This window comes from Euleptes europaea, chromosome 1 (assembly GCF_029931775.1).
Source record: "Euleptes europaea isolate rEulEur1 chromosome 1, rEulEur1.hap1, whole genome shotgun sequence".
Lineage (NCBI taxonomy): Eukaryota > Metazoa > Chordata > Lepidosauria > Squamata > Sphaerodactylidae > Euleptes > Euleptes europaea.
The window spans coordinates 52,243,492-52,262,744 of record NC_079312.1 but is presented as its reverse complement, the minus strand read 5'-3'; the positions used below and the strand labels follow the sequence as shown (position 1 = coordinate 52,262,744).

Below are 19,253 nucleotides of genomic sequence, written 5' to 3'. Positions count from 1 at the left end.
AATGTATCAAAATTCCAACATACCAGTAATTTGTTTCCAGATGCAATTATCAGTTGAGTTCCATCAGGTTTAAATGCAAGGTCATAAATGCTGTTAAAATAAAGGAAGGTTTTAAAAAGTGAAAGACTCTCCCTTATCAGCAACATTTTTTTCTGCATGATATTTCCATAATAAGGACCTCTCCGAGTATAGGATACCACTGCACAGAAAGTTTTAAAGGATAATTTCACTTGAGCATTTATGTTCAGACGTTACATTCATATAACAGAGTTATCCATTTGTACAGTTCCACTATCCCAAGGCATTCACAGTATATTTTATCTGGCACGTTAGAACAAGGCTATGCAGTTTACGTATGCCTTAATCAAAGTGCTGATACTTAACGCTATTTTAGAGAGAAAATCTAAAAAGGTCTATTCAGAATCCTACTTCTGTTTACTCAGGGGGCTTACTCCCACTGAGGAATGCACTATTACTGATTTTAGATATGTTAGGCTTATATATATGCAGAAGTGAAGGCCCAGACAAAAATCAGAAAAGTGTCCACAACATGCCAGGCTAACAGTCCCAGAACTGGGGTCTGTTCCTCCACGCTGAACACAGTTAGTGATTTGTTTTACATACACATCCCAGTCTATAAAATTATGCATGGTTTGGAGAGAGTGGACAGGGAGGGATTTTTCTCTCTCTCCCATAATACTAGAACACGGGGTCATCTGCTAAAGCTGGAGGGGTGAGAGATTCAAAACAGATAAAAGGAAGTATTTTTTCACACCACGCATAGTTAAATTGTGGAACTCCCTGCCCCAGGATGTGGTGATGGCTGCCAGCTTGGAGGGCTTTAAGAGGGGAGTGGACATATTCATGGAGGAGAAGGGTATTCATGGCTGTTAGTTAGAATGGATACTAGTCATGCTGCATACCTATTCTCTCTAGTATCAGAGGAGCATGCCTATTATTTTGGGTGCGGTGGAACACAGGCAGGATGGTGCTGCTGCACTCGTCTTGTTAGTGGCTTCCTAGAGGCACGTGGTTGGCCACTGTGTGAACAGACTGCTGGACTTGATGGGCCTTGGTCTGATCCAGCAGGGCCTTTCTTATGTTCTTAGTGTTCCCTGCTCTACAAAACAAGATAGTTTAAACAAACTATCTGATCTTAAATTCAAAATAGGCAATACGTACTACCTTATACAGGCTTAGAGGTACAAAGTCTTGTGTGCTTTTTTTAAAAAAATAACTCACACAAAAGGTTTAACTACCAACCCAGCACAGAAGGGGGGAAATATCAAAAATTTTAGGTGACAGTGTATAAGCTGTTGGACAACCACACATCTGTACACAGCAGGCTCTATAGGCAGATATCCACATTAACATGTTCTATGGCAACAAACTTTGCAACAGTAAAGCAGTTACCCACAGAGACCAAGGTTTTTGATGCATGGATGTTTTGATCCACGTTGTCTTCCTTACAGCAGCACAGTTTTCACCCGTATCCACCCATGTGATCCTCTATTCATCCTGTTTCTTTGTGAATGACAGCAGAGTAACTTTGGATACCCCTTGGGTGGGAAGGTGCCTGTTTTTGCAGGCCCTGCCCCAATCAGTGTCATTCCCCTTGCCTCAACCAACTACTAAACCCCTATAGGATTATAACAATCTACTGCCATTGCCTACTGCTTCACAGCTTTCATTTGTTAAATTGGCACCTTTCCCCTTGTAACTTTGCAACGAAAAGAACATTTCAAAAATGAAAGGCAGGACTAATACATTGTGGCAATATACCATTATAACACTATATATAATGGTAATATACCATTATATCACTAATATATAACATTATATATTATCGAGCAATTACTGTTTTTTTAAAGGAGCTCTCTGATGGAGGGGAATGATAGTGGGGGCGCTGCTGAAGGCAAGTGCGTGGAAAACTGTCATGTGGACGCTCTGGTGGCACTATGTGGTGGCACAAATGTAACGGAAAGCTACACAGAGAATCACCTCTCCATAGAAGAAGCCCTAGAGGGCTAAAGCCAACTTTCCCCTTGCTGACCACCCCTCAACATATTTATTGAAACATCTATCACCACACTTTTGCGTCACAAAGCTGCTTACTTACAGAGTAACCGTTACTCAGCAACGTCCATTTAAAAGCTGCATCATCTATCTAAACAAGTAGCATATCAGTATAGGGGCATTAAAACACATGCAAAATATTACTAAAATATGTTTTAAATGAATTAAATTGTCCAGCCGATTTCTTTAGAAAAAGACGTCTCTTACCTTTGATCAGCTTTATCCTTCCAGGTCAGCGCAGCTCTCATGCTGCCCACCCCTTGGACTCCTTCACCCCCGCCTCGAGGAGTGGGGGAGGCAAGCCACCCCTTTCTCCCCTCCCCCCTTTAACGTGCTGTTTTTACTGCCCCTCCCCCACTCAGTTACCACTTTTATTTACATGGGACGCCACGCAGTCGGCCTAGGCAACGCGCATGCGCTCTCTCCCCTCCCGCTCAGTCTGGGAGGCCTAACGGACATAGAGATAAATACTAGAGCGACGCACAGCCTAAACTTCCGGTAACCCCGGGAAACCGCCTGTCGGTTTGATTCTCTAGCGCGCGGAGTGGTTTCGTTCTACAGCCTTCTTGTCTCTATAGTGGGGGGAGGGGTCTCTATACACTTGGTGTTAGAGTGGAAAATCTGTTCAACAACGGAAGTGTCTATAAGGAGTACGCGAGCCCAGACTTTTCCTACGAATTCCAAGAGGTGCGCATGCGTGCTCGTTTCTGCGGCGGTCAGCGCACGACCGAGATGCCTTAACTCTCGGCTCTGATTACCGCTTTGGGGGACGCGACGTTAAGAATGCGCGTGCGCAAAAGGCGGCCTGGGAGCAATTCCGCTGTTCCTGCGCGTGTGTATTTTTAGTCTGGCGGGAAAGTTCTTGAGACGCGCGGTGAGACTGCGCCTGCGCGATGGGAATACATACAGCCGGGTGAGGAAGACGATGCAAGATGTCACTGCAGGAAGCATTGGGGCCGCTGCAGGGCAGGTAGGGGGCTACCAGCTGGAAAGGGGAGGGGCCGTGGCTCAGTGGTAGAGCATCTGCTTGGCATGCAGAAGGTCCCAGGTTCCCTCCCCGGCATCTCCAGTTAAAGGGACCAGGTGATGTGAAAGACCTCTGCCTGAGACCCTGGAGAGCTGCTGCCGGTCTGAGTAGACAATACTGACTCTGATGGAGCAAGGGTCTGATTCAGTATAAGGCAGCTTCATGTGCTCATGTGTTCAAAGGGGTGGCGGGGACCTTGCAGTGGGTACTTTATGCATTTCTCTTTCTCCCCATCAGTTGGCTTGGTCCACCCCATGGAACAGCGGTGTTGTCATAAAGAAAGTATGTGGCGGGGGGGAGGGGAGCCCACTGTGGCATAGTGGTTACTGTGTCAGACTGGGACCTGGGTTCAAATCCTTCTTTAGCCCTGAAACTCATTTGGTGACCTGGGTCAATCACTCTCTCCGAGCTTGACATGCCCCACGAGATGGTTGTGGCAGAATGGAGAGCCTTTGACACCCTCCTGAGCCCATTAAAAAGAGGTAAAAATGTGATGTGATCCTGTTCATTTCTCCGCCTCACACTTATATCCCACCCACCGGGGAGCTTGGAGTTGTATTACCAACTACTTTCTTTGGGTTGATCTAAGTAGGGTTGCCAACCTCCAGGTGGTGGCTGGAGATCTCCTGCTATTACAACTGATCTCCAGGTGATAGAGAGCAATGCCCCTGGAAAAAAAACGACTGCTTTGGCCATTGGACTCTATGGCATTAAAGTCCCTCCCCTCTCCAAACCCCGCCCTCCTCAAGCTCCACCCCCAAAATCTCCTGGTAATTACCAACCCTGAGCTGGTGACCCTATATCTAAGCTTACTGTCAATCAGTTTCCTTGGATAATACTGGGCTCTAGTGAGCATGACAAAGAGATCTGTCATAAAAATGGGCAGTTTTTTAATCTTTATGAAAGTATGTCAGCCACAATTTTGATTGTTTAACTTTCTTTAATTATTCATAGGAATAAACCCCATGGCCTGTGTTGCATACTCTCACTAGCAGAAGCTCTCCATTCTCAGGCACTAAAAGGTCTTTCACTGAGTTGCTATTTGGGAACCTTTCTGCAGGAGATTCACTTGAACGCACATGAAGCTGTCTTATACCGAGGCAGCCTGTTAGGGAGAAAAGCACTTTGGGTCCCCCAAAAATGGGATATAAATAAAGGCAAAAAATGCATGGGTCTATTAAGGTCAGTAGTGTCTGGCATGACACTTGCTATCTGAGATCTTTTAACAGGATATACTAGGGATTGAACCTGTAAGCTCACACCTACAAAGCATGTGTTCTGCCACTGAGGCATGGTCCTTTTAATTTTGCATTATATTATTTCAGTGACAGAAGCACAACACAAATGACCAAAGATGTAAATGAAGAAAAGTGTCAGCTACTGTCAGCAGCAGGAGAATGTGTTGGCCCCGAGGAGGAAGAGACTGAGAGCCTGGCCGGAAGCCCAGTCCAGTGCAAAGAGGATGGAGCAACTGTATCTTTAGCAGACTCTCTCTGCCACAAGGCTGTCCCAGAAGGATGGAAGAAGATAATAAAGCAGAGGCAGGCGGGCAAAACTGCAGGGAAATATGACATTTATTTTATCAGGTAATATTTCAAGATTTGCATATCCCAGAAGGGTAATTATGTTAGTCTGCTGCAGCAAAACCAGGTTGGAATCTTGAGGCATCTTAAAGGCCAACAGATTTATTGTGGCCTAAGGTTTTGGGGACTAGAACTGACTTTATCACATACCTTACTTAGTGATGCATGGCTTTTGGTGTGGAGAAAATGTTGGCGAATGCCAGTTTATTTATTTGTTGCTGTCAAGTTGCAGCCGACTTATGGTGACCCCCTGGAGTTTCCAAGGCAAGAGATGTTCAGAGGCGGTTTGCCATTGCCTGCCTCCGCGTAGTGACTCTGGTATTTCTTGGTGGTCTGACATCCAAATACTAACCAAGGCCAACCCTGCTTAGCTTCTGAGCTCAGGCTATAGAAAGTGTAAGAAAACTGTACTTCAGTTTTAAATGAATAAAGTGACACTTTAAAAAAAGAGAGACAGAGAAGAAATCTCATGCACATGAATTTTAGGATTGCTGATGTGTGAGTTTTCCTGGCAATGATCTGGCCGTGCAGAAGTTTAACAAATGAAGCTTTCCCCATTGTTTCATCTTCCTAACAACAAGAACTTCATCTGCTTGGGCTCTACCTGTTAAGCTATTTAGAGGCACAGAAACCCTGTCAGGAAAAAAAAAAGTGCCAGATGTAGATGGATACAGTATTAACTGTTATATCTAATATACTGTGTGCAATTGCAAAGAATTTGGCATGTTTCATATGTGCAAATTGAAGCTCATTCTTTTTTCTTTGCTTAAGTAACGCATGATGCTATAGGCATCATTTAAGAATATGCTAAAACAGCATATTAGTACTCCAGCTACAAATGGCTTCTGTAGAATTTGGTTAGTATAATCCACCCTGTTCATAAGATTGTACCATGTTTCACCTTAGTTCTTCAGCGGCATAGCGTGTACCAATTTACCCTTACCCTTCCAGAGTGTGCCTAGCAACTAGTAGTCAGTCTTCTTGCCTTAGACTGTCACATTTTCTTTTGTATAAAGCTTCAACCCATATCCCTTAGCTTCTTCGGCTACAGTCCTAAATGTCTTCTTACTGAAGACTGCTGACTAGGAGGATTATGCTAAAGCAGGAGTTCTCCTCCTTTGTTTATTTGGATCCAAGAAAAATAAAAAACTGTTCTCTTAAAGTGTTAAGAGTGTTTTCCTCCTGCTTAGAAGCCACATTCTGCTCCCCTTATCTGGAGCTGAGAGACGTTTATGTACATTAAGGATGAACATTTTGTTTGGTGGTTCCTTCCTCCCCAGCCTTGCTTCTTGGAACAGAACACTTCTTGTATGCTAACTCTGGATCATGTTAGAGGTTCATGTGTAGCCTTTAGTGGGTAGAAGGATGAATATGTTTTGAGTTGGGTCAAGAAAGAGTTTCCTGGTAAGTGCACCGTTCTTCCTTACGGAGATATGAATTTCACTATATTGCATCAACAACGTTATTAAAGATGGATACGTTATGCTTTGTTTATACACACACACTCATATGTATAAACGAAGCATAGCGTATCCATCTATAATAACTTTGTTAATGCAATATAGTGAAATTCAGATATAAATATCTGTATATGTATATAATATTTGCATATTCTACAGTCACTTTTATTCTGGCACTGCTACTTACTGAAGTGTAAATCATAACTAAAATGCTGCCTAAGCAGATTTATACTCTGCTAAGCCCATTGACTTCAACAGACTTAGAAGGGTGTAACCCTGCTTAGGATAGCAATGTTATGTACATATTTTTAGATAGCTTCAACTTTGACTATTTTTTCCAGCATTTGTGTATATTGCAATAAATAGTTAATGCCTTGTTATCCTTCCCTAGTCCTGAAGGAATGAAGTTCCGATCCAAACGCGCTCTCACAAATTACTTTAAAAAGAATGGTGAAATTGTTCTCAAATCAGAGGATTTTGATTTTAATGCTCCTGTTCAAAACAATGCACAATCAAGAACCCAAGGATCAACTGTTCTGGAGTCAAGAGTGCAGATCTGTAACTCAAAAAGCCAGATTTCTGATCTTGGCTTGCAAAATAGTGATGGGGGACATGCAACTTTTCTGCAAAATGAAGTTTTGAAACTGCAAACTAATTCCAGGGAGTTCCAAAATATTTCTGTCTGTTTGCAAGATGGGCCCACTATAGATAACTCAAAGAACTGTTTTTTGAAGACCAACGAAACAATGAATTTGGAGGATGGCCAAAATAAAAGACAGAGAAAAACATCACATAAAAAACAAGGAATGGGATGTATTAAAAGAAGTAGACAAAAGAACAGTGTTTATGATGTTAATAGTGAGCGTGTAAATAATCAGAAAATGTGCCAGCTGAACTCAAGAAGAAAGAAAATACGCTTGAAAGATGAACTTTTGATTTCTGAACCAACAATAGAGATGCACGTTAATCGAGTTGCACCTATCTTGGAATACGAGTCAGGTATGGAAGGTTTAAAATGCAGTGAGATTCCCAGCGAGATTGTTACTACAACAACTGATAAAAATCCTTCAAAGTCTGAAAACCTGAAAAATTGGATGCCTTCAGGCAGCCAAGATATAAAGTTTGCCCCCAAGGAGGATATTAATGTATCACAGACCACTGATGAGAAACACTTTACCTCGGTAAAAGGTACATACTTTGGAGAGCAGCTTAAATTCTAGTGGGGATTCTTAAAAACTAGTGGTACAAAGGAATCTGGAGCCTCTGTCTTTATGCTCCACGGTTTGGGACTGTTACAGAGCAATTCCATGAAGAGTGATTCCAGTCTAAGCCTGTTGGTTTCAATGGGTTTAGACTAGGGTAAATCTGTAGAGGATTACACTGTTAGTATTTTCTGGTTGTGCTTCCACAATTTTGCCAGTAGGCATTTAGTGTCAGGTTACTTTATGGTGTTCTGTATCATTTTTACAAGCTTACCAGTTCTAGGTTGATAAATATATTTGCACAATAACAGAAAGTTAGTTAATCTTTATATATTTCTGAGTATAGAGTTGGAAAGAATGCAGTAGGCTCCTAGCCTTTTAATGTGCGAGCATCCTCCATGTCCAAATATTACAGTTTAGCATGCATGAAAAGAGCATAGTGTAGCAAGTGTTATCATCAAAATTCACCAAGGAATGAGACATTATATATTTGTGTTGGTCTTCATTTTTCAAAATTTAGAGGGCCGTGTTCAAAGAACCCAAGTAGAGAGAAGGAAAACCAGTCCATATTTTTCCAGACGAGTCCTCAAAGAAGGTAATTTGTGTCCTGTGGAAAAGCTTTATGTGGTTTTTATAGGGCTCATACCCAATAGTGCTTACTCAACACAAAGTCCCATCAAACTGCCGGTGAAGATTATACATGTTTTCTTGGAAATAAGCTTTGCTGAACTAAGTGTATTTTGGTTCCAAGTAAAAATAAATAGGATCAAACAGTCTCCCATTTCTGTGTAACTGGAAGTTTGAAGTGATTGGCCATAAAGCATAATCCTGAAATATCATGTACACACTGAGTACATAGGTTCGGTTTGTTAGGTAGATGATATTGACAATAGCCATAGTCATTTCAACGTATAGCGAATTATAACCATCATTTGGTGTAAGCAGCTGTCCATAGTTAATGTCTGCAGCACTGTGGGAATATATATGAATCTTAAGGAATCCTTTTAAAACTAGAAACACTAAGCTTAAAGCTGATGTACTCAATATTATAGAAACTCACATTATGAGTTCTGGGAAGTGTTTTCTGCTGCAATTTGATAGTGATCAACAGTGTGTTGAGGAACCCCGCTGCCTTTGTGCTATCAAGTGAAAGCAAAGGGTTCGAAATGATTATCAATAACTGCAGCATTCCTGAAAATTCCTCACTTCCCCTTACCCACCATTAGCAAGCAAAAGAGGAAGACTTGGGAAATAGGGGCCAGTGAAAACTAGTTATTGAGTTTTCGCAGTCTCTAGAGCAGGGGTGTCAAGCATACGACCTGTGGGTCGGAACAGGCCCCTGGAGAGCTCTTACCCAGACAGCCAAGGCAGCCACACACACACTCCAGTCCCAATCTGGGCTGGTGAGGCTTGGCCTGCCTGACCAAGTGACATTTATATCATATCCAGCCCTCGTAACAATTGAGTTTGACACCCCTGCTCTAGAGCCTGAAGAGGCAGTGTATATATTGCCTCACCTCTCCAAATGCAGATAATATTATGATGCTGTATTTACATGCAATAATCAGCAGTTGATTTTTTCACTTCTTGATCTTGTACATGAGCAGCTCCAAGCCCCCCAAGAAGGAAGGCTTTTCGGAAATGGACTCCACCTCGTTCTCCTTTTAATTTGATCCAGGAAACACTCTTTCATGATCCGTGGAAACTCTTAATCGCCACCATATTTCTGAATAAAACTTCAGGTAAATAAAATCAGGGCCATGTCTCTCTCATGCAGGGAGGCTTGGATCAACAGAGCATTTCTGCAGATAGAACAGTTTTCACCCATGGAGTGTGTATTGCCTCTCCTCCTCCCTCCACTGCAGCCCAAAATGCTGAAATTTTGCTCCTGGGTGACAGGAAACCCCAACAAACAGCATTTGGGGGGCACTTTTGGCTGCAGCAGGGGGGTGGAGGTTAGAAAGTGGAAGTCATTCTGTTCAGGGAGACACTGTTGGATCAAAGACAGATTTTCATACTCCAGCATGGGGTTCATACTTATGCTATGTGAATGGGCAGGCACCTAGGAAATGCATTTATGTTTGACTTCCTGTGGAGTGCTGCAGTGCTCAATTAATTACTTGATTCCTGCACATTCCCCTGCAGTGCGGGATTATCCCCCCTCAAAATAGTTCTTACACAGCTGAGAGTTAAGGGTGTCAATATTTACTTTAACATATGCAAAATGAGCTAGCATTGCTAAAACTAGGATGAATTTTCACCATTTGTTGAATTTATGAAATACTGGGACCATGCACATGATTAAGATCTCATCTGGCAAAATGCAAAGTGTAGTTTGTACCACAGGGCTGCTTCATGTGAGATTAATGGAAGTCATTTGCATGTAGTAAGCTGTCTAAATCCTGTTTATAGGCTGTATGTACACTTGGAGAAAGCCATGACTGCCACCAGGATTAATGCAAAGTGATTTCTGTGTAGGAAATCCTGTGTTGTGTGAAGTTGTGCTACTTTAAATAGCTCTGGTTAGAGAATCTGTTAAACACATGAATGTCAACTTTCCCCCAAAAAAAGTGTAAACCTTGCCATTCACTGCATGTTTCTTGCTCCTAGGTAAGATGGCCATCCCTGTTCTTTGGGATTTTTTGAAGAAATATCCTTCGCCTAGAGTAGCGAGAGTTGCCAACTGCAAGGAAATGTCAGAGCTGCTTAAACCTCTTGGTCTATATGAACTCAGAGCAAAGACCATTATCAAATTTTCAGGTATTTTCTTCCAGATGTGGTAATAACAATAGCACTTAGAATGTTTATACTGTGGTTGGTTGTCCCAAAGTACTTTGCATAAGTTATATCATTAATCTTTATTTTCACCCCTATAAAGCAGTTAACATTGTTTATTTATGAGCCTGGCCTTTGCCAGGAAGGGCAGGTTATACATTTAACAAATAAATAAACAAACATAAAATTGATTTACAAAACCAAGGTGGCTAACAAAACATACATAATCAAATCTCATCTTAAAAGCCATTAAAATCAACAAAAACGCATCACTAAGACCAGAGCTACAATACCAAACATAAAAATAACAAAACATTGGGGAAGGGGGAGGGATCACTGAGGGAATGCCAAATGAAACAAAAAGTTTTCACCCGTATTATCCTCATATTACAGATTGAAGGGTAAGATTGAGAGCTATTGCTTTGCCTAAAGCCACTGAATGCTGTAATTCTATGTGAAATTATTTCTATCTAAGCCCAATAAATTCAGCTCGGCATAGGATTGCATTGTTAATGATTTTTTTAAATTAAATTTTTATTATTTCAAACATAGCAAACATAACAGTTTCAATCACACACAACAATACAATAACCATTCCTTATTCTTGTGTGTGGCCACTTATCTAAGAAAATATCTAAAACAGTTCTACAATACATCCCTGCAAATAATAATACTAAATTCTATATTATATCCCCCCATACCAAATTAACCATACCATGCTTCATAATTAATACTTAAATTATATCAAACGGTAACCAGAAAAAAACGCAAATGAAAAATGCCCACATGAAAAATGCTCACAAAAAAAAAACCCACGGTCATAAATGCCCACTCGGATGAAAGCCCACTCGGAAAGAAGCCCACATGGGGGAAAGCCCACACAGAAAAATACTCACATTTGAATACTTAATATTATTTATTTATTTTGTTTTTAAAAAATTACAACCATAACATAACTTTTACAACTATTAACATTAACAATTACTTAATAAAAAATAACTAGATCAGAAAGAACAATATTTTATTATTTCCAAATAATGAAAAACACTATTTGTACTGGTATAATACCTGATAATTATTCATTTTTTATTCTTACATCTCACATTAATTTTATTCACACTTGTGTAAAAGTCTCTTATTCATTATTTAACTATATACTTTATTCCTTTACAGTGATTATTTGACATGAAAATGAAGCCATTTCATTGTTTTAATATCTCTGCCAGCTGTTGAAAACAAACCCGGAATGAATGGGGACCCCCTGGATTAAATGAGGGACCAACGTTAAATAATAAATCAAATAAATAATAATTCAGATATAAATCTTTACTGCAAATTAGCCAGTCTCCTTAAGTAAGTTTATCTTCCACCTGCTCATACTGCTGCATGGAAGTGGCAACCATGTCATGTAGTGCCTCGTATCTTCTCTTTTTCACCTCTGGGCGACCTGCTTGTGTATTAGCCAATGTTAATTTGTGGCCAGCCAGGTCCCTCTGCAGTCCATCAAATAGAAACCACACACTGGGATGACTGCAGTGGAACAGGGATTAAGAGCGTTGTGAAATCCTTCACAACAGTTAGTAGTTTTTGGTGACCGTTCAAGGGCTGCATCATGATGATTACATATTCTTATAGGAAACTGAGGATCTTTACCTGCTGCACCCTCGATATATGTAGAAAAGAAGTACATGAACACCTCATTATAGCTGTCTTCATCTGGAAATGTGGCGGCAAATAAGATGTTTGCTTACAAACATATTTTGAATACGGAATTTTTTCTACTTTTTCCGGGTGGGCTTTCTTCCGGGTGGGCTTTTTTCTTGTGCGTTTTTTTTCATAGAAACATATCAAACTAATATAACACTGCTATGTAGTCTGATCAGTAACAGACTATATATATATATATATATATATATATATATATATATATATATATATATATATATATATATATATACACACACACACACACACACACACACTATTCTACAATCAGAAAAGAAAATATCACTGCTTTCCATTGTTAACTCACAAGTTATTAAGCTACTTTATATCCTAGTATAAAAACAGAAACTTTCCCTTCTATAAGCTTGCTTCACGATGGTTGATTAGACAAAAATTCATAATACAGTTTCCAGTTCTCTTGAAATTCTTCCATCAATCTTTTCTTGACAATGTTCGTCAATTTGGCCATCACAGCGTCTTCAGCTAGGCTCTCCAGCCAGTTATCAACCCTGAGGCAAGATCTGTCAACTTCGTTCACATTATGAGCCTCAGTATTTCACTGGCTGTAAGTGCAGGGCATGGTTCCAAAATGTGGTTCCCAAGGGGTCCCTGGTGCCCGCCAAATGTTTTCAGAAAGTGGGCAGGACAAGGTGGGGCTTTTGCCTAGAAGGGCTTCTGATGGGTCATTGGAGATCTGACTGGCTGAGCAGATTTTTAAAAAGTTACAAGGATCTTCACTGTGTGACTGGAAAACAAGCTGTTTATTGTGTAAGAAAATATTTTTAAACAAAATGTTTGTTTTAAAAGGTATCCTGAAATACTGAAAAGTTACTTTTAAGAATCATGCTTCACCTCTCCCTGAGGTGAAGTTGGCTCTGCCTCCTGTGACAGCTGTTTTTGGTTGGCTCTCCCTCCTGTGTGTTAGCATACGGGCCTGCCTAAAACTCCTGGACTGGACCTGGCAACCCGCTATGCAGGCACATGACTACTTCCCAGCTACGCGCCCGCTCCAAATGCTACTGGGCGGTTGCTGCGTGGTCCGTTTGAAACTGACACGGCCGCTCTTGCGAGCTCCGTGCAGCCAGCAGCTAGGAAACAGAAGCAAGGGCCATTTCCAGTGAGCCAGAGAGACTCCATGTTCCTGTGCAACTACTGACCAGACCTCAGCCATGTCATGAGAAGCAGGCTGTCACATAGTCATTGCCAAACCCCCCCCTTGCATCATCCACCGCTTAATGGGCCATCAGCAGCAATCCAGATATCATGATGAGTCATCCCTCCAACCCAACCGCAGCGACCCCAGGACGTTTGCACAGATCGCTCCCATTGTTCCTGAATGCTAATCTCGTCAGCAGAGAAGTTCCAGTTGCAAAAGCCATTGGAATCAGAATAGATTTCCAAATTCTCACTACTCCATCCCAAGCCACAGATTAAGTCTGTTGTCACCTTTTTGCCACCTGGGAACCTAGGAGGGGTGAAACCCTTTTCCCCGCCCCCAGAAAAACAGTATAACTGGAGTGCTCCCAGCCCATTCGCTCTCTCTCCCTTGGGCCTTCCCCTCCATACTGCCTGGCACTCTGCCAGAGTGGGTGTTCATGCTTGGACACCTAGCCCCCCCCCCGTCCCCTTTTTATCCCCCAAAACTGCATGGAATTCAGGACGGACAACTAATCTGAAGAGAGGTGCAGTATATTTCCTCCTCTGCCTGCCACATGGCAAAAGTCCCTTTATTCCTCTCTTTGATTCCTAGACTCTGTATGTTGTGTGATGTGTATGTGTAGTTTTGTATGTGCGTGTGAACATATAATCTGAGTAAATTACTTTTAACCTAATTCCATTGCTTCTGCCTCTTTACTGGTCGTGGTATGGACTCTGGTAGACAAAGGTTGCATCTCAGCTCAAGTTATGCCCATTGCCGGTTATTGATTCGCTAATTTCCCCATATAACAATTCATAACCGGGGATTTTGGCTAACATGTGGCATTTTTGGTGTACGCATTTGGGGTTAGCTCTGCCTTCTATTCCTTGGTTCCATCATCAACCAAAAGGGAGACTGCAGCCAAGAAATCAGAAGGCGATTGAGACTGGAAGGGCAACCATGAAGGAGCTAGAAAAAATTCTTACGTGTAAGGATGTGACCCTGGCAACCAAGATCAGGTTAATTCATGCCATTGTATTCCCTATTACTATGTATGGATGTGAGAGCTGGACAATGAAGAAAGCTGATAGGAAGAAAGTAGATTCCTTTGAAATGTGGTGTTGGAGGAGAGTGTTACAGATACCCTGGACCACCAAAAAAAAAATCAGTGAGTTTTAGATCAAATCAAGCCTGAACTGACCCTAGAAGCTAAAATGACTAAACTGAGGCTGTTGTACTTTGGACACATTATGAGAAGACAAGAGTCACTGGAAAAGACAATCATGCTAGGAAAAGTTGAAGGTAGCAGGAAAAGAGGAAGACCCAACAAGAGATGGATTGACTATAAAGGAAGCCACGGCCCTCAATTTGCAAGATCTGAGCAAAGATGTTTAGGACAAAATATTGTCGAAGGCTTTCACGGTCAGAGTTCATCAGTTCTTGTAGGTTATCTGGGCTGTGTGACTGTGGTCTTGGTATTTTCTTTCCTGATATTTCGCCAGCAGCTGTGGCAGGCATCTTCAGAGGAGTAACATTGAAGGACAGTGTTTCTCAGTGTCAAGTGTGAAGGAAGAGTAATATATAGTCAGAAGGGGGTTGGGTTTGAGCTGAGTCATTGTCCTGCAAAGTATCAAAGGTAATGTGCTAATCGTTGTCCTGTAAGTATCAAGATAATGTGCTAATGAGAGTGTGGTATGTTAATGTGGAACCATTGTATCCTGAAGTGATCTGTTAACGTGGAATCCAAAGCTAATCCGCATGGCTATTGTGGACTGTAGTCTTTGTTAGTCTGGAAGTTTTCAGGACAGGAAGCCAAGCCTTATTCATTCTTAAACTCTCTTCTTTTCTGCTAAAGTTGTGCTAATGTTATGAATTTCAATGGCTTCTCTGTGCAATCTGACAAAATAGTTGGTAGAATTGTCCAGTCTTTCAGTGTCTTGGAATAAGACCCTGTGTCCTGTTTGGGTCAGTCCATGTTCAGCCACTGCTGATTTCTCAGGCTGGCCAAGTCTGCAGTATCTTTCATGTTCTTTTATCCTTGTTTGTATGCTGCGTTGTGTGGTCCCGATGTAAACTTGTCCACAACTGCAAGGTATATGATATACTCCTGCAGAGTGAGGGGGTCTCTTTTGTCTTTTGCTGATCGTAGCATCTGTTGTATTTTCTTGGTGGGTTTAAACACTGTTTGTAGGTTATGTTTTTTCAAATGTTTCTCCATCCTATCAGTGACTCCTTTAATAAATGGCAAGAATACCTTTCCTATGGGAGACTGTTTTTCCTGAGTTTTCTGATTTTTGCTTGGTTTAATGGCCCTTCTGATTTCATTTCTGGAATAGCCGTTTGCTAGCAGTGCGTGATTTAAATGATTAATTTCTTCCTTGAGAAACTGTGGTTCACAGATCCGTCTTGCATGGTTCATTAATGTTTTGATTATTCCTCTTTTCTGTCGGGGGTGGTGGTTGGAGTTTTTGTGTAAGTAGCAACTCACACAGATCGCTACTTTGGAGGACATTGATTCATAGGGTCTCCATGAGTCGGAAGCGACTTGACGGCACTTAACACACACACACCACCCTATGTCACAATTTAAAAGGTGCCCTCAAGCTCAAAAAGATAGGGGACCCCAGGGGTAGCATATGATTGACTGCAACTGACACACAAATCCCATGTATAACTACACTGTTTGCTTCACGGGGGGCGGCGGGGGAGAATGACTCCCCAGAAGTTATCTCCAAAATCTGTATTCACATAATTTTTTTAAAAAATCGGGGGATTTGACATTTATATTTTCCTCCCAGGTACCCTTCAAAATAAAACTGACCTGACCCTCTGAAAGCATTCACGTAGAAACTCCAGTTAAAGCATGTTAAAAGCAAGTAATGAGGGTGAAGCTAAAAGAAACCGCAACACATTATGTATAGCAATTACATGCATGATCTGTGGATCACTGCCTTAAATAGAATAGAGATTAATAGGAAGAGATCTCATAATAGGAACCATGGCCCTGCATTTTGCCATTTCTAGATAGTTGTGTTCTTACTGCACAGAAACTACATACTCCAGATTGTGTATGATGTGTTTACTTCAGCTAACGCAGTTACAAGTTTATGATACATTTTTTCTTCTTGTTTATCCAAAATGCTAACAGTGTGCTTCCCTTTCATTAGCAACATTTTGTATGTCTGTGGGATTTTTTAAAAAAAAAATCTACTGTAAATTCTGTTTTATTCATATAGGTAAGGTTTACAAATGTAAACACAACAGATATTAATGAAATCATTCCCAGTCTTTACATAAGATATGGGCTTTTGTTCCATAGATGAGTACTTGACCAAACAGTGGAAGTATCCTATTGAGTTGCATGGGATTGGAAAATACGGAAATGATTCTTACAGGATGTTCTGTGTCAATGAATGGAAGGAGGTAAGGTAGACTTCTGTGCTGGAAAAGACAATAATGCCAGGAAAAGTGAAAGACCCAACATGAGATGGATTGACTCAGTCAAGGAAGCCACAACCCTCAGTTTGCAAGACCTGAGCAAGGCTGTTAATGATAGGACGTTTTGCAGGTCATTATTTCATAGGGTCACCATAAGTCAGAAAAGACTTGGCAACACTTAACACACACTAATGTGTTTCTAGTCTGTGGGACAATGGGAGTCAAGTGCTGATTAATGGATTTTAGTATTAATTAATTCCTGTGGAATGAAATATCAGTGGCCTGAGTTTATTCGTGGGGCACAAGAGCTGTAATTAGACCTGGCCTTTATACTGCGTGAACTACAGTCACATATGCATGTGGCATGATCCTACAGTTCACTTTGTAACAACAGATCTGGTATATATATCCTTACTGTGATGCTACAATTTGGCCTTACTCCTGTCTTGGGAAGGAAGCAGCATTGAATGTAATGCTTTTGAATATAGGAGAAGAGACCAAAGCAGCGTAATTGACAATGCATTGAGTGTCACCCTAAGGATTATTAGCATAGGTTTGTTTGCAGAAAGTCCCAGGTTCAATACCTGGCATCTCCAGTTAAAAGGATTAAGTAGCATATGATGTGAAATACCTGATCAGCTGCCAATCAGAATAGACAGTACTGGCATTGATGGTCTGATTCACTATAAGGCAGCTTCATGTGTTACGTGCAGTTCTAGAAACCACTGGAAAGATAGATATATGGCATGTGGGGCAGATATCTGCCCCCTATCCCAGAGACAGGATACAACTTTGGTTATTGTAGTATGGGTATTCTGTTTTGTTGAATGAATTCACAAAAATCACACAATGAGACAGAAATCTGGCTTTATAACACATCAGGGGCCTACCAAAGTCCTACAGCAGCCCTATAGCTTGCTCCTAGGCACGTTTTCTCAGAAGTTCAGTGTTATTCAGTGAGACTTACTTCCAAGTACATATGCATCCATAAGCTACAAAATGGATGTCCTTTGAATGTTTGATTACTCTAAACACACATACAAATGTCGTATTTCTTAACTAAAGTGATTATGTCTTTATTCCCTTTCAGGTACATCCACAAGACCATAAGCTGAATGTTTATCATGCTTGGCTTTGGGAAAACCATGAGAAACTGAATCTTAATTAACAGCTTTGTACAAACATGCTTTTCTTCGTATTTCATGTTTTGGTCTTTCTCTAGTTACCATAAATGTAAACATTTTAATATATATATTTGTAATTTTGATAAAGTACAGTGTCTGTTAATTAAAGGTGATTAAAACATTTTTTAAAAATATGTTTAGAGTGATTTTTTACATTGTTTAGTTCTTCACAGCCCTGTGGCACAGAGTGGTAAGCTGCAGTACTGCAGTCAAAAGCTCTGCTCACAACCTGAGTTCAATCCTGATGGAAGTTGGTTGCAGGTAGCCGGCTCAAGGTTGACTCAACCTTCCATCCTTCCAAGGTCGGTAAAATGAGTACCCAGCCTGCTGGGGGTAAAGTGTAGACGACTGGGGAAGGCAATGGCAAACCACTCCGTAAACATAGTCTGCCTAGTAAATGTCAGGATGTGACGTCACCCCATGGGTCAGGAATGACCCGGTGCTTTCTGGGTTGCAATTAATTCTTGCTCTGTGACTATGAATTAAGTATCTACAAACATTTTCAATGCAGTTTTATATATCACAAGCCGTATAAAATATAATCTTAGAGAGATAAATCCAAAAAATTGTGACCACGACCAATTGGCTATATATCTCCTCCCCATTGCCTTATGCACATGGTTGGTTCTTGCCCCTGCCAAATCAATCTGATTGGCTGGTGTAATTGTTCATTCATAGGCTCAGGGCCAAACTCAATGGGAAGACGTCCCCTTGGCTGCCATGAAGATGCCATTAACATTTAACACTGATTTTAAAATGCCGCAAGGGCCCAATCCTGATTGGGCCTGCAGTAGCACTCATTCCATGCTCTGCACCTTTTCAAGTGCCAAAACATCTATGCAGGCTGTTAAAACTCCATTGCAACACTTTTAAAATGTGGTGTGTCCTCGCGATGGCCACAAGAACACCATGATATTTAGTCTGGCCCTCAGTCAAGATCCTGAGTGCAGGATTCGAACAGGTATAAGTGCTGTCAAGTCACTTCCAACTCATGGTAACCCTATGAATTAATGTCCTATTAACAGCCTTGCTCTCAGGTCTTGCAGAATGGGGGCTGTGGCTTCCCTTATAGAGTGAATCCATCTCATGTTGGATCTTCCTCTTTTTGTGCTGCCTTCAACTTTTCCTAGCAATATTGTCTTTTACAGTGACTCTTGTCTTCTCCTAATGTGATCAAAGTAAGATAGCCTCAGTTTAGTCATTTTAGGGACAGTTCAGGCTTGATTTGATCTAGAACCCACTTATTTGTCTTTTTGGCTGTCCACGGTATCCGTAACACTCTCCTCCAACACCACATTTCAAAGGAATCAACCTTATTCCTGTCAGTTTTCTTCATTGTCCAACTTTCATATCCAACAGAGGCTTAATTTGCAGAAATGATCCTCTAAATCAAGAGAATGCTAGCTGATTTAGAGGGCTGCAGCATTAATGTTTAAAATGTGTCTGTGAAGTCCTTGAGGAACCAGATGAAATTTGAGTAGTGACCTCCATGTTCTCATGGTATTAGGCTGAAACCCTAAGAGCACTTTCCAGAGAGTAAGCCCCATCAAATGAAATAGGACTTCTCAGGAGTCCTGCTCAGGATTGCCCACTTTGTCAATTTTGTGTAGATGTAAGAACTCTATGCTGGGTAAGTCTTCGTCTT

The 19,253-nt window shown here is 41.2% G+C and overlaps 2 protein-coding genes across 2 annotated transcripts in view; one reads left to right on the top strand and one right to left on the bottom strand.

Annotated features, from left to right (window-relative positions):
* Positions 1-2,325, bottom strand: part of IFT122 (intraflagellar transport 122) — an 84,826-nt gene extending 82,501 nt beyond the window's left edge. The window contains exons 1-2 of the mRNA XM_056855839.1: positions 2,284-2,325; positions 24-90 (exon numbers count right to left, since the gene is read on the bottom strand). Coding sequence (XP_056711817.1) covers positions 24-90; positions 2,284-2,324 — 108 coding nt within the window. The 5' untranslated portion in view covers position 2,325. The remainder of the gene's footprint in view (positions 1-23; positions 91-2,283) is intronic.
* Positions 2,326-3,008: 683 nt separating this feature from the next.
* Positions 3,009-17,642, top strand: MBD4 (methyl-CpG binding domain 4, DNA glycosylase). The gene is made up of 8 exons (XM_056852715.1): positions 3,009-3,046; positions 4,429-4,689; positions 6,538-7,334; positions 7,869-7,943; positions 8,956-9,090; positions 9,959-10,108; positions 16,306-16,409; positions 17,515-17,642. The coding sequence occupies exons 1-8, from the start codon at positions 3,009-3,011 to the stop codon at positions 17,590-17,592; spliced, it is 1,638 nt and encodes a 545-aa protein (XP_056708693.1). The 3' UTR covers positions 17,593-17,642.
* The last annotated feature ends 1,611 nt before the right edge of the window (positions 17,643-19,253 follow it).

Excerpts from the sequence above, each read along its gene's own strand:
- MBD4 (XM_056852715.1), top strand. The coding sequence starts at position 3,009 with ATGTCACTGCAGGAAGCATTGGGGCCGCTGCAGGGCAG. Across the intron at positions 7,335-7,868 it reads ACACTTTACCTCGGTAAAAG|AGGGCCGTGTTCAAAGAACC; the intron begins GTACATACTTTG and ends TTCAAAATTTAG. Across the intron at positions 16,410-17,514 it reads GTGTCAATGAATGGAAGGAG|GTACATCCACAAGACCATAA; the intron begins GTAAGGTAGACT and ends ATTCCCTTTCAG.